Source organism: Cryptotermes secundus, unplaced genomic scaffold, assembly GCF_002891405.2.
Source record: "Cryptotermes secundus unplaced genomic scaffold, Csec_1.0 scaffold1799, whole genome shotgun sequence".
Lineage (NCBI taxonomy): Eukaryota > Metazoa > Arthropoda > Insecta > Blattodea > Kalotermitidae > Cryptotermes > Cryptotermes secundus.
The window spans coordinates 425,521-442,722 of NW_019721788.1; the positions used below are offsets into that span (position 1 = coordinate 425,521).

Consider the following 17,202-nt stretch of genomic DNA (forward strand, 5'->3'; position numbering starts at 1 on the left):
GAAGTCAAATAGAGACCAGTTCCTCAGCTAAAGATTTCCATCGAAAATAATGTGAAAACCATGATAGACGAATGTTATAGGTTTATGTCTCGAATAAAAGTATTTTATTACTTTTATATCCGAAAGAACGAATCATAGAATCAGTGGCTTTAAAGAAGCCGAACTTTCAGAACTGTACACCTGCTTGCTGCCTGCTTCAAGCTGATTTATAGCTTGGCGTATCGTTCAATCCTGAAGACAAGAGCGGCATGTTCCTCCAAAATGTCTGTCGACTTTCACCGAACTAGATGGCATTATATCGCCAAACACAGAAATGTTTATAGGCAGTGAGCGTGAAAAAAGGACCACACGAGGAGACTGAGCTGTTATTTCCCGATTTATTTGGAACTTCTGAATAATCTGAACGCTTCTGCTCCTCTGCATGGATTTGAACCCAGCACCTACCACATAAAAGCTGAAAGGCCCGTAGATGAATTAACGTCTTAGTCCTGAATATATTAGTAATTACGACTGAAAACAGAAACGGGACGCTCTTTATAAAGGACAAACTAACACAAAAACAACGCCGAGATATGTCTGCGGCCCACGGAGGAGCAATCGTACGTTCAAAAGCATTGGGTACAGGGATTAGTTGAGTGGACTTACATCGTGAAGAATATTATGACTTAAGATTTTTCTGGTTTATTTCTAGGCAACGGCTACATCGAAGGCACGGAATTAGATGGTTTCCTCAGGGAGTTCGTGTCGAGTGCCAACGCTACCGACGTCAGTCCAGAGGTAAGACAGTCTCAACATACCTTCAGCCCTTAACAAGTAAAGAATCCGCCTACCGCCTGGCCTAACATTGATAGTTTCCGAAAATCAATGCCCATTCTGCAGTTGGAGAAAGGCAAAAGCAGATGTTCCCGGGGGGATGGGAGGATTTAATGATATGTGTCAGTGATACTAATTTTGAATAACATTTCTGGTAATTTTAATAATTTGACTTAGTATTTACTGCATTCATGAAGTGATTCTATAGGCAGTCGTGTGAACTCTAATTACAACAACAAAAATATATAAAGGAATGATTGAATGGCCTTTTCTCAAAATAATACATCGAGCAAATTAAGACATTACAAAGTAAAACAGTACGACATATTTGATGCAGCGTCATATAGGCTACAGCCTAGCGAAAACCAACTAAATTACCAACTGAAGGGCCAGAGCCCTTCTTAAGAAACTGTTAGTCGCTTAGCTAGTCAAGAAATATCCCATCTTTTATGGTATCTGCAAGTTTGTTACCGTGATCACCAGAGTCCACCACTACGCTCTCTCCTGATATGTAGAAAACAACAGCTCTCATGAAACAGAAGCTTACACAAATTTCAATTTACTTTTCCTACGATGTCGGCCTATGGTGCAGTTAATTTTCCAATGCCATTTATCTTAGGAGAATGCATATAGGTTATTGATGGGGATGCCAGAAGGAAAGAGACCTCTAGGAAGATCAAGAGTTAGGTGAATGGGCAATATTAAAATGGATCTTAGAGCGATAGGATGGGATGGTGTGGGCTGGATCGATCTGGCTCAGGATGGGAACCGGCGGAGGCCACCTGTGAATACGATAATGAACGTTCGGGTTCCATAAAATGCTGGGAATTTCTTGAATAACTGCAAAATTGGCGGCTTCTCAAGAAGAGTTTAGCTCCATGAGTGAGCGAGTGATATGTCTTAGGTAAGAATGATAATTTTGGAGCATTATGCATTAAGTTGGCGATATATGTACGTAGGTAAGTCAATAAGTAAGTTACAAATGGATATAGAACTTAAACAAATAAGAGTACTGATTTGAAAAATGCTTTTATTTCTCAACATAGTCTCTCTGTACATCGAGGCACTTCCCATCGTTTCACAAGCCCCTGAAAACCAGCAGCATAAAATTCTTTGGGCTGCTATCGGAATCAGGTGTATTCACACGGCATGGCCTACCTCATAATGCACGACAGGTTAGATTTTCAAAAAGTCTGTGCACGATGGGTGCCGCGCATGCTGACCTCACAACATAAAATGCAAAGAATGGGCCTGGCATTACAGCGTCTCAATCGCTACCACGATGAAGGACACGATATGCTAACCCGAATTGTCACAGATGACGAGTGTTGCTCCAAGCGACTTCCATTTTTTCGGCCCTCTTAAACATCATCTTTCGACTGAACATTTTTCCGACGATGAAGCTGTAGTAAGGGAAGTCACCGCCTGGTTCTGAGAGCAGCCCAAAGAATTTTATGTTGCTGGTTTTCAGGAGCTTGTGAAATGATGGGACAAGTGCCTCAGTGTACAGGGAGGTTATGTTGAGAAATAAAAGCGTTTTTCAAATCAGTACTCTTATTTGTTTAAGTTCTATATCCATTTGTAACTTACTTATTGACTTACCCTCGTATTTATGGCTTATTTCATGACAGTAGATCAGACTATATAGTGCAGAACGATATAGGGAATAGTGAACTGTATAACCGACCCACCAAGTTCGTTACTTCGTTTCTTCTGACTGCTCAGAGTTCTCACCGTGCACTGTTACTACGTACGTCCGGATCTCTTCTTGGTTGTCGTTTCTGCCACCTTCCGCACCATGTTACTGAACAGGCAGATTAATTTGGGAAAGTATGGAGTGTTGATTGGGCGCCAGTAAGCCTAAGTGAGTAGCTTATAACCGGAAGGACATCCGGACAGGTGAGTTATCGGGGTCAGGCCGATCTGCTCAGGGATTTGTAGAGCTGATATCAGGTCTCAGGGACGTATAGAGTCTCATTCCGGGAGGAGGGGAAGAACTTTGCATGAACACAAATTCAGTTACGCTCAAGATATTATTCTTAACACCGGTTTAATTGATCACTTCTCAACACTGTGTTTATTTTTGTTCCACTCCAGTTTCCGGGAACTTACTTTTACTAAGTGGTCTGGCATAAACTGAACAATGTACTGGTTGTCGGTGATGACGGGACACAGTTTTGTGTCCGTAAAATTCAGAATTTAGTGAAGGAATTCTCTCAGTAGCTAGCTTCTTCGAGCCCAAACTTCGAAGAAGATGCTCCTCCTCTCTGAAACATGCCTTATTGGTCCAGTTCAAAATTTGGGAGTTCACCGGAAATTTACATTTCCCAGCGATATTGACTTGTTGCTCGATTCTGCCTCTTGGAGACTCAACGACACCTTCGACAGTTTCGTGGTATATAACCAGCTTGACATGGGGCTGCGGCCCTCCCGCTTTTGAGTTCTGTAGCTTGCACTTGCTGTCAAGTCTCAGATTTCCAAAGGCATACCGCCGTAGCTCGAACAGCTAAAATTTCCGGAAGTGTAGCAAATGACACATCCTGCCCACACAGCAAGAATGAGCTTATGTCACTTTCTGAATGCAAAAATGTGACTACTTACTCCTTATTTATAAACTGTAGTTTGTATTTAATTGTTCTAAATTAACATAATTTATAGTAACATCAATTCTAGTGAACGGTTACAATTGAAAATGATGTGAATAAAAGTGGTAGTAGCCTAATTTGAGATGAAGAAAGCAGTCTTCTGGGATTTGGCACCGTGTATATGTGGTGTTAACCGACGTTTCGGAGGAACGTATCGCCTCCATCTTCAGGTTAGAAGGAAAATATAAGAAATCCGCAAGCGAAGAGACCGTGAGAACCGGTAAAAGCAGACTGAGGCTGATGGATGGAGGCGATACGTTCCTCCGAAACGTCGGTTAACACCACATATACACGGTGCCAAATCCCAGAAGACTGCTTTCTTCATAGTCACCGCCGTAAAAGCCTCAAATCTTACTAATTTGAGATATTTACCTACATTTGCCTGAAGAAGCCAATGAAAGACATGACAAACAACAGTTGTAGTAACCGGTCTCCGGAGCAAGATCTTAACTCTGGAACTTTCGAATATGAAGCCAAAATTCTAAGCATCAACCGCAATGTATGATAACCCATCCTTCGTCCTAACCATTCAAAGTACACAATGTTTACCAATTACCACTTGCTTTAACATCGATAAACTCTGAATTCTGCCAACAGGGTGTATTTTTGGGCTGCTTATGATTCTCGGAATAAAGAGCGAATATTTCCCTGAACGGCGTTAAAAGGCTAGCATTTGTTATGAAGATACAGTGTGTTTTCTGTGATATAGGACTCTGAATTTTTAAATGTTATTCACACGAACTTCGGGCAGAAGAACGGCTTAATAATCTATCAGTCAGACTATGTCCAGAAATACAATAATTTGTATTGTACAGTAGCATATTTTGACTCCAAAATGGTGTACCTTCGACCGTAGTAATGATCTATCAGAATTTGAACGTAGCAGGTTCTAGAATAAGTTTCCAGATAGTTCATTCCACTCGAAGGATTTCTGTCTCTTTGAAATTGTTGAGGAAAGTGAGCAGTAGCAGCAGTCACTTGGTTCGAGAGTTGGCAGTCGCTAAGCCCCAATCGATAATGTTCTAATGCAATATATATCAGATCTCGGAATCCGATAATGTCTGTTGTGAAGGGGCACGCACCAGTATCCAAGAAATTTGCATCGTGCGTCAGTAAACCTGACAGTTATGCAAAGCAAAAGTTATTTGTTTTAACTAGGTATATCGGTCTTCTAGAACAACTTTCTAAACCTTTGAATCATCGTCATCATCATCATCATCATCAGATCCCTGTCGCTCCCTCTGAAACAGGGCATCCGTGAAACGCTTCGTTTCACTTCAGTTTCTTAATCTTTCAGACAGTCAGTAGAGCTCCTTGGACGGGTGATCAGCCCGTCGCAAGGCCGCCATCTACACAGGACAACACACACAGAATAAACGTAGACAAATATGGGATTCGAACCCATGAGCCCAGTGTTCGAGCTGGAGAAGACAGTTCATACCTTAGACCGCGGTATTACTGTGATCGACAACTCTTTGAATACGCCATTTAATTAAAGAAACCTTCTTCTGGTAGCTCTTATCCGCAATAAATTGTAATTTTTATTACATAAGAATTTAAGTGTTCACAGCGGCTGTTATGAGGATTTTATATCTTAGAAAATAAAAGTTTTGTAAATATTATTGTTTAAAAACCACGCCATGAGATGAGCAGCGGTATGCCACTTGTCTTTCACTGATATTTTCAAACCCGAAATTTAAACCTAGGTCAGATTTACCATTTTTCGTAAGTCACGTACCGCATGCTTTGCACACAAAGATTTAAGAGTGAAAAAGTTAAATTTCACACTAAATTCTGCAGTAAAATTATTTGTATCGTTGCTTCGCCTACATCACACGCTCTGCTGTGTGGGAACGAATTGCTCCATTAAGGAGTCTGCGTAGAGCTACGAGAAATAGATGAACTTACTGTTTACGTATCATCTTGCAGCTGACGACCTAGAGCTATATTGTAATGTAAACATGACGTCACAGTTATCACGGCCGGGCCTGCAAACATCCGCGCTCTGAAATTCTGGATGATGACGACAGTATGAGGAAACTTGGGCCCGAGATGGTAGTGACTTTGATGATGATTTCATGCAATTAGTTACACAATTGGAGATAGTGAAAGTGGAAATGGTGACACGTTAATGAAAAAGACGTAGAAATGAAAGGGGTGTAGGCGAAGGTTTTGTGGCAAAGACATCAGCACGTTTCTTGCAGTGCGGAGAACATCTTATAGTATCCACGGCTAGTAGTTCGGGGGTGTCCAACTTGAATATTGTTGATACATTTGAAGGCAGTGTAGGATTTGAGATTCTCACTTGGATGGTTATTTTTTTATATCTCCGTTTATTTGTACAATCAGTCCATATTAAGGACTCTAAGTACATCTTATGAAATACTTAATCTAACACTTAAATTCTAAGAAAGAACGTGTCGGGGAGAGTAATGCTCCAGTGAGCATTCTCTTGGAATCTATTTCGAGTGTGACTTTGTTATTGTATGTATTACAACTTGGATGGTTATGAAGATATAACGCCATGTAGTCTGTTGAAAGTGAGTTGCAAACATTTTTGACACGGGTATTACGTAGCTAATAATACATGAATCTATTCGAAGAACTGCCTGATGTTCACTCAAATTTCTAAACCCTAAGATTACAAAGGCTATTGCTAATAAAAACGTATTACAAATTGTCAATGAATAATCCGTCGAGTGTAACAACGTTCTTAGGTCACTTATTTATTTCACTCGCCTTACATGTTTCGGTTCAAAAGAAACCATCATCAGAGGCGCGTTACAAACACATGAAACCACTGGCGTTGTATTGTACACAGTATGTAAGCTGCGTGATCTGCTACAGATGTCCTAAGAACGTTGTTACACTCGACGGATTATTCATTGACAATTTGTGATTGATAGTGTAACGGACCAAATATGAAACAATTCAAAAAACGTATTAGTTTCTTCTGATAACAGTAAAACGAACATCAAAGCCTACCAAACTTCTAAAGTGTATGCATTCGTTGAATATCTGAATAATAATTTTAAAAATTTCTACCTTCTGAAATATAACATCGCAATAGACGATTCTTTGATTGTGTTGAAGGATGGTCGTTCATTCATGCAATACATACCGCCAAAGTCTGCTAAGTTTCGTAGATAATCATTTGAACTTTACGGCTTAAATAGATTGTTTTAGTAAAAGTTATGTTTGCTGTTTACTTATAGAGAGCATGACATGGAACTAGCAAACCAGTATGTGGGTGCAGTTGCAACAGAATTTCAGCAACAGTTATAAAGCTATCAATCTAAAGCCTCGAGTGAGGCCATGCCCTCTGGAATGACAATTTTCATAATTGTATTGAAGTGGCTCGGTCCTTGAAATATAAGCACAGACTACACAGAAGTACTTTGGGTGTCAATAAGAAAACTGCCCCTCTCTTTGTAAAAGATCAGATATGAAGAAGAGAGAATACTGCAGTTAACTTTCAGAGGCTGTAGGAATACATGCCTGGGAAAAGTGAGTAACCATGCTTTAAACGTATCATAAAAATGAATTTCCCTTGGAAGTAACTGAAGGGAATGGGGAAGAGACAAAATGCAGTTGTGTGCCTGCAATTTGAACTTCGGAAGAGTGGATCTCAAAGATCATATGATACGGTCATATTCATTCATTCATCAGTAATCTGTCAAAACGACAGGTCCAAAGTCTCTTTCAAAACAGTTCCTCCACTTGATGCGATCTAGAGCTTTCTCCTTCAAATGAAAATATCCTCTTCTGTCCCCAAGGTCATCCAGCATCTTCTTACGTCTTCTTCCTCGTCTTCTGGTCACTTCTATCCGCCCCTCTATCTTTCCTTCAATAACTTCTTTTAGAAGGCAGTTGCCGCGTAAGATATGACCAATCCAATTAGCCTTCCGTTTTCTTATTTCATGTAGGATATTCCTCTGCTCACTGACTCTAAATAACACTTCATTTCTCACATAATCGGTCATATATACTTGAAAGAAGGAAAGGTTCACAAGAGTATATAAAATTATTCAAAAGGTGATTCAGTACAACTATCCATAATTCCATGATACCGGTCCACGCCAAATAACCAGGGATGAGACCGTCTGAGAATCAGGCTCATTCCGATATAAGGCCTGGTGGAGACAGGCGAATCTGCTGTCCGTGGCCATGCATATGGCCTCCAGAGAGACTGAATCAGCAGCATTTCCTTGAGCGCACTTTCGCCACAGGAAAGCAGGCCAAACCGCACAGGAGAAGTGGAAGAGGAGAGAAACGATGAAAGGTTGCGGTCACTGTGAAGCAGGCTTGTGTTTGGGTGGGTATTTCAAGAACTATCATACAAATCTACTACTCTAATTTCGTTGATTTGTGCAGGGAGTTTAGTTAATAAGATAAGCTCTGGTACTGTAGTTCTACCAGATTTACTGAAAAAAAAAAAAGAAATTAAATGTATCTCGTATGCATAATTGCTATGAAAAATTGTGAATTTCAATGCGTAAGTTTTGGGGAGGTAATAGAGAATATTACCACAGGACAAAGTAGATATATTTAAAGGTCGGCGTTGAAGGGTTAATGTGCTGCCTGGTCAGAGTTGTCGCTCACCTTAGGCAGTGCCACATGGCAATAGATCATTACGGAACAATGTTTCGATGATAATTAGCTGGCAAAACCGGAAATATAATATATTGGAAAAAATCTGTTGCAGTGCCATTTTGTCCACATCGAAAGTGACACATAGTCACCCGCGATTAAACCCAAAGCTCCGCTGTGAGATATCGGCTCCTGGCAGAGTGAGACATGTCACGGAAGACCTCATAAACCTGAAACCTATTTGTTTTCAACCCATTAGGTTTGACGTCATACTGATGCCATATTTATCTGTTTAATTTTCATTTTTATGTCAGTGGAAACGTCTGCTCAGTTTTCAAGTAAATCCAGTGAACGTTAATTTAAACGATTGTATAAGTTGTATGTTTTGTAAAATATATTTTAGAAGATCAGTTTATTGTGGAAATATCTGAACACTAAATTACCCCACTGGGGCAGAGTTTCTCTTGAGAAACTAATGGTTGCTCAGATATTAAAAGTTTCAATATTTCTTGTTTCATTGCCTCCAGTGACCTCTGTCGTGGGTCAGACAAATACCCCATACAGTCCGTAGCACCCTATGGCTGATTTAGGCAGTGGATAATTTTCATATTTTAAGGAAACTGTTGACACCGGCACAAATATTTGAAAGGGGAAGTTTTTCTACCGTCTGCGGTATGACTCCATGTAGACAGGTAGAAGCTTATCGACATTTGAGAAGGTACTGTCCCCATCCTCAGTGTAGATCAAGGGTCTCCAAACTACGACCCGCGATGTGATTTTATCTGGCCCGCGAAAGAATTGTGCAGAAATGCGCCAACTGAACTAATTTTCCAAAGAGTACTGGTAAAGAAAATACTTGTTCATAGATTTCAAATTCATTATTTAAGATTGTGTTTAAAACATACTGATAGTCCATATTATGTTAATATTAATATTATTCACAATTTTAGATTTGAAAGAACAATTTCGGAAGCGATTTGCTGATTTGGATGCCAGTGCTCAGGAAATTAGATTGTTTCAAAATCCGTTTGACTGTGATGCTGCAGATGTCCCAAGTCAAATTCAAATGGAAATTATTGAACTTCAGGAAAATTATCATATTAAAGACAAATACAAGGAAGGAAATTTGATCGAATTTTATAAATTTCTGAACTCTGAGCAATTTACAAATTTAAAGAAATTTGCTTGTAAATTTGTGTCCATTTTTGGGACGACATATTTGCGTGAACAAACTTTCTCCCAGATGAAGTACATCAAGTCGAAATACAGGGCAAATTTATCCGATGAATATTTTACGTCGCTACTTGTGATTAGCCTTTCAAAATTTGAACCTCAATTTAATCAGATTTTAAGAATGCAAAAAGAGTTCCATCATTCACATTAATTGTTTTATTATAATTTGTGATGAAGATATGAGCATTTGCTGCTATTGTCTGTTTTCATTAATATACGATAATTTATTCTCACGTACTTTGTATTTAGTTTATGAAATTCTGTGCTTTCAATAAAACTCATATACCTAGAGTTATTAATTTCTCATTTTATCCGGCCCGTTGAAAGTGCTGAATTAACTAATGTGGCCCGCGTTTCGTAAAGTTTGGAGACCCCTGGTGTAGATGATTATGCGAGGCAAGAGGAAAGCAGACACTGCCGTTGGAATATCAAATCTAATCTAGCAATCTTCATATTCGCCGCCTCGAGAACCTAATATTATCAATTTTAATACTATCGGATTCTGACGATGGTGTATAACACACAGAGATATTGGGTTTTCGGACTTTATCCATCGTCTTGGTTTTAAGGTAACTAAGAAAAACACGACGTTTCGGGAACTGGATCTATTTCCGTCCTCAAGTGAGGGAAAACACCTATTCTGTTGGTTCCCTTAGAAAGAGCTAGCCTCAATCGTCCAACAGAATAGGTGTTTTCCCTCACTTGAGGACGGAAATAGATCCAGTTCCCGAAACGTCGTGTTTTTCTTAGTTACCTTAAAACCAAGACGATGGATAAAGTCCGAAAACCCAATATCTCTGTGAGTAACATTTGTTCGTTATAATTTTAAACTGCATCCGGCATACTGAAACTAATACAGCACAAACATTACTGTAGTTTATCTTCAGCAAATCTGTTACAGCCACTCAATAATCTGGTTTCTTTTTCCCCATGTTTACATCCGTGAAGGAAGCTCCATTAATTCCACATAGAAGAAAACTCCTCTGTAATAGAACATATTATTTAACCTGGATATCCTAGGAAACCACTGTTGCAACTTCCGTATTACTGAATTTTCTAATTTTCTTTTCCCACCGTTTGGCTTAATTCTTATGGATTTTGAACTCGTAAGCAAAAATAGCAAAATCCACTCTTTGCCCTATCCTACAAGCCACGTATCCATGTGAATATTCGTGAACACAGACTATTTTCAAATGGCAGAAAATCAGTTTCCCGGACCTCTTAGACTTGAATGTGTTAACACTGAAAGAAATAAAAAAAAATATCTAACCTATGAAAATTTTGGATGCAAGTGATCCAATATAAAATATGTAAACGAAAATTCAGATCCAGAAAGTTGCTGTGTCTCCTGTTGTTTCGGCTACTCCTCTCGCAGTGACTATTCTCCGGCAGTTACATCCTCCGCTCCCTTCTCAGGATTGTTCCTCTTAAGATGGCTACGATATTTATCCGTTGCATGGAAAGAGTTTCTTTTTAAAAAGACAGTACAAGTTTCAGGCTTTCACGCCGGTTATTGTTAAGATTGTTAAGAGTTTTCATACCCTGTAATTTTGTAGGTGGACGTTTACGTTTCGGAGAAATTTGCTGCCTCCATCTTCAAGATAGAGGCAGTTTGCTCATTTGGAATGTTGGTATCGTCCTACAAAGCTGGACAAGTTGTCACAATTCATAAGGGAACAATGTTGACTTTACTTGTATTTTCATTTTTATTGTACGTAAAATGGTGATCGAAGGCGCCAATACCAACCATTGTCACTACAAACACGTACAGATGTCTTGTTTTATTCAATGCGCTTCTCACTGCGAAATGTGTGCATAGAAACATTTGTGACATGAATGAAACGTCAGTTCTGCGATGTTGAGGTGGGCCAAATGGAGGTCGGAATGCATTCCCTCAAGAACAAGTATCATGTAATCACATCTGTAGGGTGAAACATACTCTGCACTGTTCTCCCCACTCGCTCACTCTTTAGATTTTTACTAATACTTTTCGTGGATTTGGCCTCCTGTCTTGGGTTTGTTCAAAATTCTGAAACGATGAATCATCCAGACATTTTATAGGATTCCATGAGAGGGGCAACGATCCATTGCAAGGCCTCTGCCTACATAGAAGAGCAGAGGGCACACGACCAAAGATATATTGCCATGCCTGAGCCAGATTCGAAACAGATATCACAGTGTTCAGTTGATGTAGTGTCATTTTTACGTTTCATAGCACTTACTGCCGATCGCTGGGCCGCTCCATAGCTCAAGAGGTTAGTCGCTGGCTTCCCATCGCGGCGGCCCGGGTTCGATCCCGTGTCTGGTCAAGTGGGATTTGTGCTGGACAAAGTGGCGCTAGGGCAGGTTTTCTCCGAGTACTTCGGTTTCCCCTGCCAATCTTCATTCCACCAATTGCTCCACAATGACCCTCACCTATCATCTGGGGCTGGTACAGTAGGCCAGATGTGGCTGCAGGACAAGGGACTTAGCCCCACTCCACTAGCAATAACAAAAATTACTGCCGATCGCAGTGGCCTCGCAGCCTAAGGCATGAATTGTCTTTGCCAGTGCAAACACTGCGGTCGTGGGTTCGAATCCCCCTATAGGCATGGATGTTTAAACGTTGTGTTGCCATGCGTAGGTAGTGGTTTTCTGCTGTCTGATCCCCCGCCTAAGGAGTCTTGCCGGATGTCTGTATTGACTGAGAAACTATAAAACAGAGACAAAAGTTTATTATTGGGTGTAGCACACGCAAGATTATTATTACTGTTACGAATTTGTTTTAGAAAAATTGAAATTGCACACCTTGCAAAAGAGGAGATATCATCTTGACGCGCTCTTCCTTATTCAAGTTTACCGTGGTTCTGTACTTTGCCCTTCTGCTTTGGAAATTGTTGGCCTTCGGGTCCCTGTTCGATATATCCGAGACTTTCCTATGTTCAATGTCTGTTCTGTTAGTAAAAATTGCCCTCTGCTAGATGCGCTTCTGCTGCTAATATTGTCTGTAGAGACGTTGACGTCTTTGGATCAAAAACTCTGTTGATGAAACATATCTTATACTGAATNTTTTAACTTAAACACAGAATTTATACCAATTTCATAACAATTTCTTTTAATATTTCTCGAAACGTCGCACTGTGGAATATCTAAATCTTGCATAATAATTGCAACTTTTAGTTCAAACTCTCTCCGACAATGTGCAATTAGCGAAGTAAAAGACAATATAATGCATGCCGTATAGAAGTTAGTATCCATACTACTGAATACAGCAGTTAGTAATAGAATTCCTTTTATAAAGCGTTCTGATTTTGCCTAGCGTCATTTACAAAGAATGGAAAGAAATTCGCGCATAAGCTATTCATAATGCGAGTCCTTGTTATTTTTTTCTCAAGGCGTGAGACTGAGTCCACTTGGTACTGCTGCCACTGTTTGGCCTATTGTACCAGCTCCAGATGATAGGTGAGGGTGATTGTGGAGCACCTGGTGGAATGAAGATTGGCAGGGGAAACCGAAGTCCTTAGAGAAAACCTGACACATTGCCACTTTGTTCACCACAAACCCCACATTGCTTGACCCGGGCTCGAACCAAGACCGTTGCAGTAGGAAACCAGCGACTAACCGCCTGAGCTACGGCACGGCCTGAATCTCGGTTATTTTTTTATTGCTAGTGGGGTGGGACTAAGTCCCTTGTGGCCGGTCACGGTAGCCGAGCGGTTTAAGGCATGCACTGTCTTCGCTCGTTCGGAAGCCGGGATCGTGGGTTCGAATCCCACTCAGGGCAGGATATTTGTGTGCATTTTTCTGTGTTTGTTTACAGATAGAGGCCTTGCGACGAGCTGATCACTCGCCCAAGGAGTCCTACCGTATGTGTAAGATCTAGAAAAACCGAAGTGAACGGAGCTCATGGAGGTAGGCCTAGGCCCACTGGGGCTGTAGTGCCAAGAAAAAAAAGTCCCTTGTACGGCGGCCACTTCTGGCCTATTGTACCAGCCCCAGATGATAGGTGAGGGTGATTGTGGAGCAATTGGTGGAATGAAGATTGACAGGGGAAACCGAAGTATTCGGAGAAAACGTGCCCCAGCGCCTGTCCATCAAAAATCCCACTTTACCAGACTCGGGATCGAACCCGGGCCGCCACGGTGGGAAGCCAGCGACTAACCGCTTGAGCTGTGGCGCGGCTCTGACTCCTGGTTAAGTACAAGTAATAACGCTATGTAATAAGTGTCCTGAGGTTCTTAGTTTATGAGTTACACGTCACTTCAAATGCTGTAACATATTTCTCAGCAATGTTACATGTCGTGACGATAGCTAGCAAGCTGTTAGGTGTGCTCAAGACACACAGTGCAGAGCAGGGGGTCTATTTATACGGGATGATCATGGAATACCCAAACGTCAAGTACTGCTACATGCTCTAACCCATGGTGCCTGTAACAGCCGAGGTGGCACTGCTGAGCGCGGCTATGCACTGCAAGACAAATTTGATCGAAATGTGTTCAACACTGCAGAAATGTATAAAGAGCAAACACACAAACAGACTGACTCCCACAGGCTCTTCTTTATATATACAAGGATCAGTAACTTATACATTATATGTCGTAAAATTTCTCAAAGCCTGACATGTTGGCAAAGAGAAGAAGTTTGTAGCACGAATTCCATTAGTATTTGTATTATGTAAATTTTGTAACGATTCTATAACCAGTGAACATTACAGTTGGTGACAGATACGAAGAGATTATATCTTTAAACACTCAGTTCCTAAATCCACTGTTGTACCAGTTCCTGAAGAAGACTTTATCTCAAACATCAAGCGCTCCTACAGTCACTTGAAAAAGCACCCGTCATGCATTCGTGTTCTTGTCTCCTTTATCGGCACCAGTGCTCGACGCCCAAATCCAATAACCACGAGACCCCACTCGCAAAAAGCAACACACAAAATCGTGTATAACAAGAAAAGGCAACCAAGATATAGAAACAGAGAAAAAAGTAAGCACACAAAGAGTGCCTGCGTTTGATTTATACGTGGAGGAATTTTCATTTAAGACGGTGTGATATATTGCTTATCATTAGCCATATAAATTTTCTAAGTACCCAGTGTTGTGCCGCAAGGGATTATGGTAGCCTAATCCTTCGGGACACTTGTGGATACCTCTCACTGTGTAAGGGGATATACAGTAACAACACGTGGAATGACAATTGAAGTAATAAATGATATAATTAAGTATGAAATCTCTATGTACATGTAGTGCAGTACCTTAACCTACCCTAATACATAAAGTAATCCTAACACTGCTACAATTCCTAAGGCCGAATACATTGGCCTCTACTTGGTTTATGGGATATCTACTGGATCGTTACTCCTTCATTCTAGTTACACCATTTAGAGAAACTGGCAATGCTCACAGTGACCTGAATATAGGCAAGTACTCACATGACCTCCACAGCCATAAGATGGCGCCGAACGTTGGTCCCTCCTGGCACTAACACTGGTTCTAGGAGCAACTACTCCTTCCAAACCAAAGCTTTTTCCCGCACTGTAATTGGGGATTTTATAGGGTTCCAGGGGGTCGCGCAAGTACTACCCACGTGGGGATCCGCCCTGAAATAGCCTATTCTCATTGGGTGTTCATTTCCCTCTTATCACTTGCCCATATCCAGTCACTCGGCTGGTGCGTGATCCTCTTATGCGCGCACTTTGGAATGGCTGACTGGCGGATACCGCACACACTCACTGGTATGATCTCATACGGTTTCCGGTCAGTCATCCTGTTGACCATCCCATCCGTTCCACAGCGTCTAGGTGCTAAAATTGGTTGCCGCCTATACCGTGGCATAACACCAGTCAGCGAAATTGCACTTCTCCCCTTGTCAGATTCAGTAAACAGAATTTGACACTTCAAGTATTATTCGTCTTTAAGTATTTAATATGCATTTCCTTGCAAGAAGAGTCATGAAATCATTTCCTCTCTGTTACTGAAATTGTTTAGTGGTCGAGTGTAAGAATCATCTCAGGATACTCTCGACTTTCCTGTTAGCGTGGAAGTCAAACGTGCAGTGAACATCCACTAGTCCTTCTACCCGCCCGCATTTTCTCTTGTCTGCAGGAGTTATATAAAAGATTTAAAACAAAAGCTACACGTCTCTGATCTAGTTCAGAAACACAGGTCACTCTTTAGCAGGAGCTGTCTGTAATCCTGATGCAAAATTTAGTGAAATAAACCAATATCGAAAATCAAGATCACCATATTTGAAACATCAGCCTGAAAACTAGCGAGCGTGTCTATAATATATATATATATTCAAATACCTTTTACTTCGGTTTGTCTGGGCGTTTCTAGCTTTGCTTTGTGTGGTATACCTTTTCTTGCAGGGTTTTTCTCCAAAGATCTTATTTTGGAAACGGCTTCTTTTAGATATATTAATTTGGTGGGGTTTTTGTTATTTTTTGTTTCTGCGGGGTTAACTGTTTGTTATGACATGCATATACACTTAATTACATATATGTGTGTGTGTAATTAAGTGTGTATGCATGTCATGAATAAATTAATGAATGCATACGTGTATCCATCAACAAATTCAGTCCACTGAAATACTGGGTTTGTGGATTTTATTTTCCAACGCCCGGAATTCTAGGTACTAGTAGACACAACGTTTCGAAAACTGGATCTGTTCCCTTCTTCAGGTGAAGGAGGAAGACACCTACTCTTTTGGACTCCTTAGAAAGAGCTAATCTCAACGAGTCTTCCTCCCTTACCTGAAGACGGAAACAGATCCACTTTCCGAAACGTCGTATCTTCTACTGCCTAGAATTCCGGATGATGGAAAAATTCCAGAAACACAGCAATTGTGTGTGTCATCCACCATCGTCAGAACCCTTTAGAATCAGCAAATTCCGTGTCCTGCCGTACCCTTTGTCTCGAAACTGTATAGTGTTCCACATTTGTAGAACGTATGAGACCTTCGTTGTTTTAACTCCGCTTTAAGTGAGGTTAGGATGTACACGATTCGAATCTCATCCATTGTGGCGGAGATTTTCATAATTTTTCTCAGTTCCTCTGGGTAAATATCTTATTTTGGTCACCCCTTAGTAATTTTCATGCATTTATGCAGGTGGAAATTGTGTGTTCGAAACTGTACAATGCGGAGCATAAAAATGTAACTTACCTTACCACTTTACTGCCGAAAGGAGGAAATGAGATGAGGTATGAAAGGAATAAAAAAAAAAAAGGAAGACGGGTAAAAGATGAAGATAAGAAATAAATTATCCCGTTGAATTTCGATAGAGTTTCCACGTGTCAGGCTGAAATCGGCCATATCAAAACTCCTTCAACCTGCCATGACAGTGATGTTGCAATAGTTGGTTTACGTTATACACTCATAAACGAAAGCAGTGTTGATCCATTCCACTTTACGCATGGGATACCGCGGTTAAAATTGCTGGTCCTTATGGATGTAATTATTAGGTGCTAGATAGCATTAGTAAGAGAATCATCTCAAGAGCTGAAACTAATTAGTAGTGGATTTCCAACTACACAAATTCCTGGCGGAGAAGCCCGTTTAATTCAAAGGGGAATGATTTCTCTCGTATCTCCATCCCTCACTCCTTTCTCCCTTTCACACTTGTATATCGTTTCTTTCTTCCACCGTTGAAACAGTCAATTAAGTTACATTTGTTCCCACCAGATGGCACAGTTCCGAACACAGAGCTGCCGCTTGTGTGAGTTCTTGAAAATTATTACTACCCGAAAGCGACGTAATATACACCCTAGTCAGACAACGCACAGTGGGTTACTTTTCGACGTTGTTGCATACAGAACTAAATCTTCACCAAGAAACATGCCTTCTGTAGCTTTTATCTCTGGTACGTGGAGTTATCAGTGAAAAGGAACGTAACATTTTGAGGTAACCATCTGCGTTAGTCCAAAAAGTATTTTGTAACTGG

At 40.6% G+C, this 17,202-nt stretch overlaps 1 protein-coding gene across 4 annotated transcripts in view; it reads left to right on the forward strand.

Annotated features, from left to right (window-relative positions):
• The window catches only part of LOC111861212 (calbindin-32), a 380,162-nt gene that overhangs the window by 259,781 nt on the left and 103,179 nt on the right, over positions 1-17,202 (forward strand). For all 4 annotated transcript variants that reach the window (XM_023845604.2, XM_023845602.2, XM_023845601.2 and 1 more), the window contains exon 3: positions 692-777. In XM_023845604.2, coding sequence (XP_023701372.1) covers positions 692-777 — 86 coding nt within the window. The remainder of the gene's footprint in view (positions 1-691; positions 778-17,202) is intronic.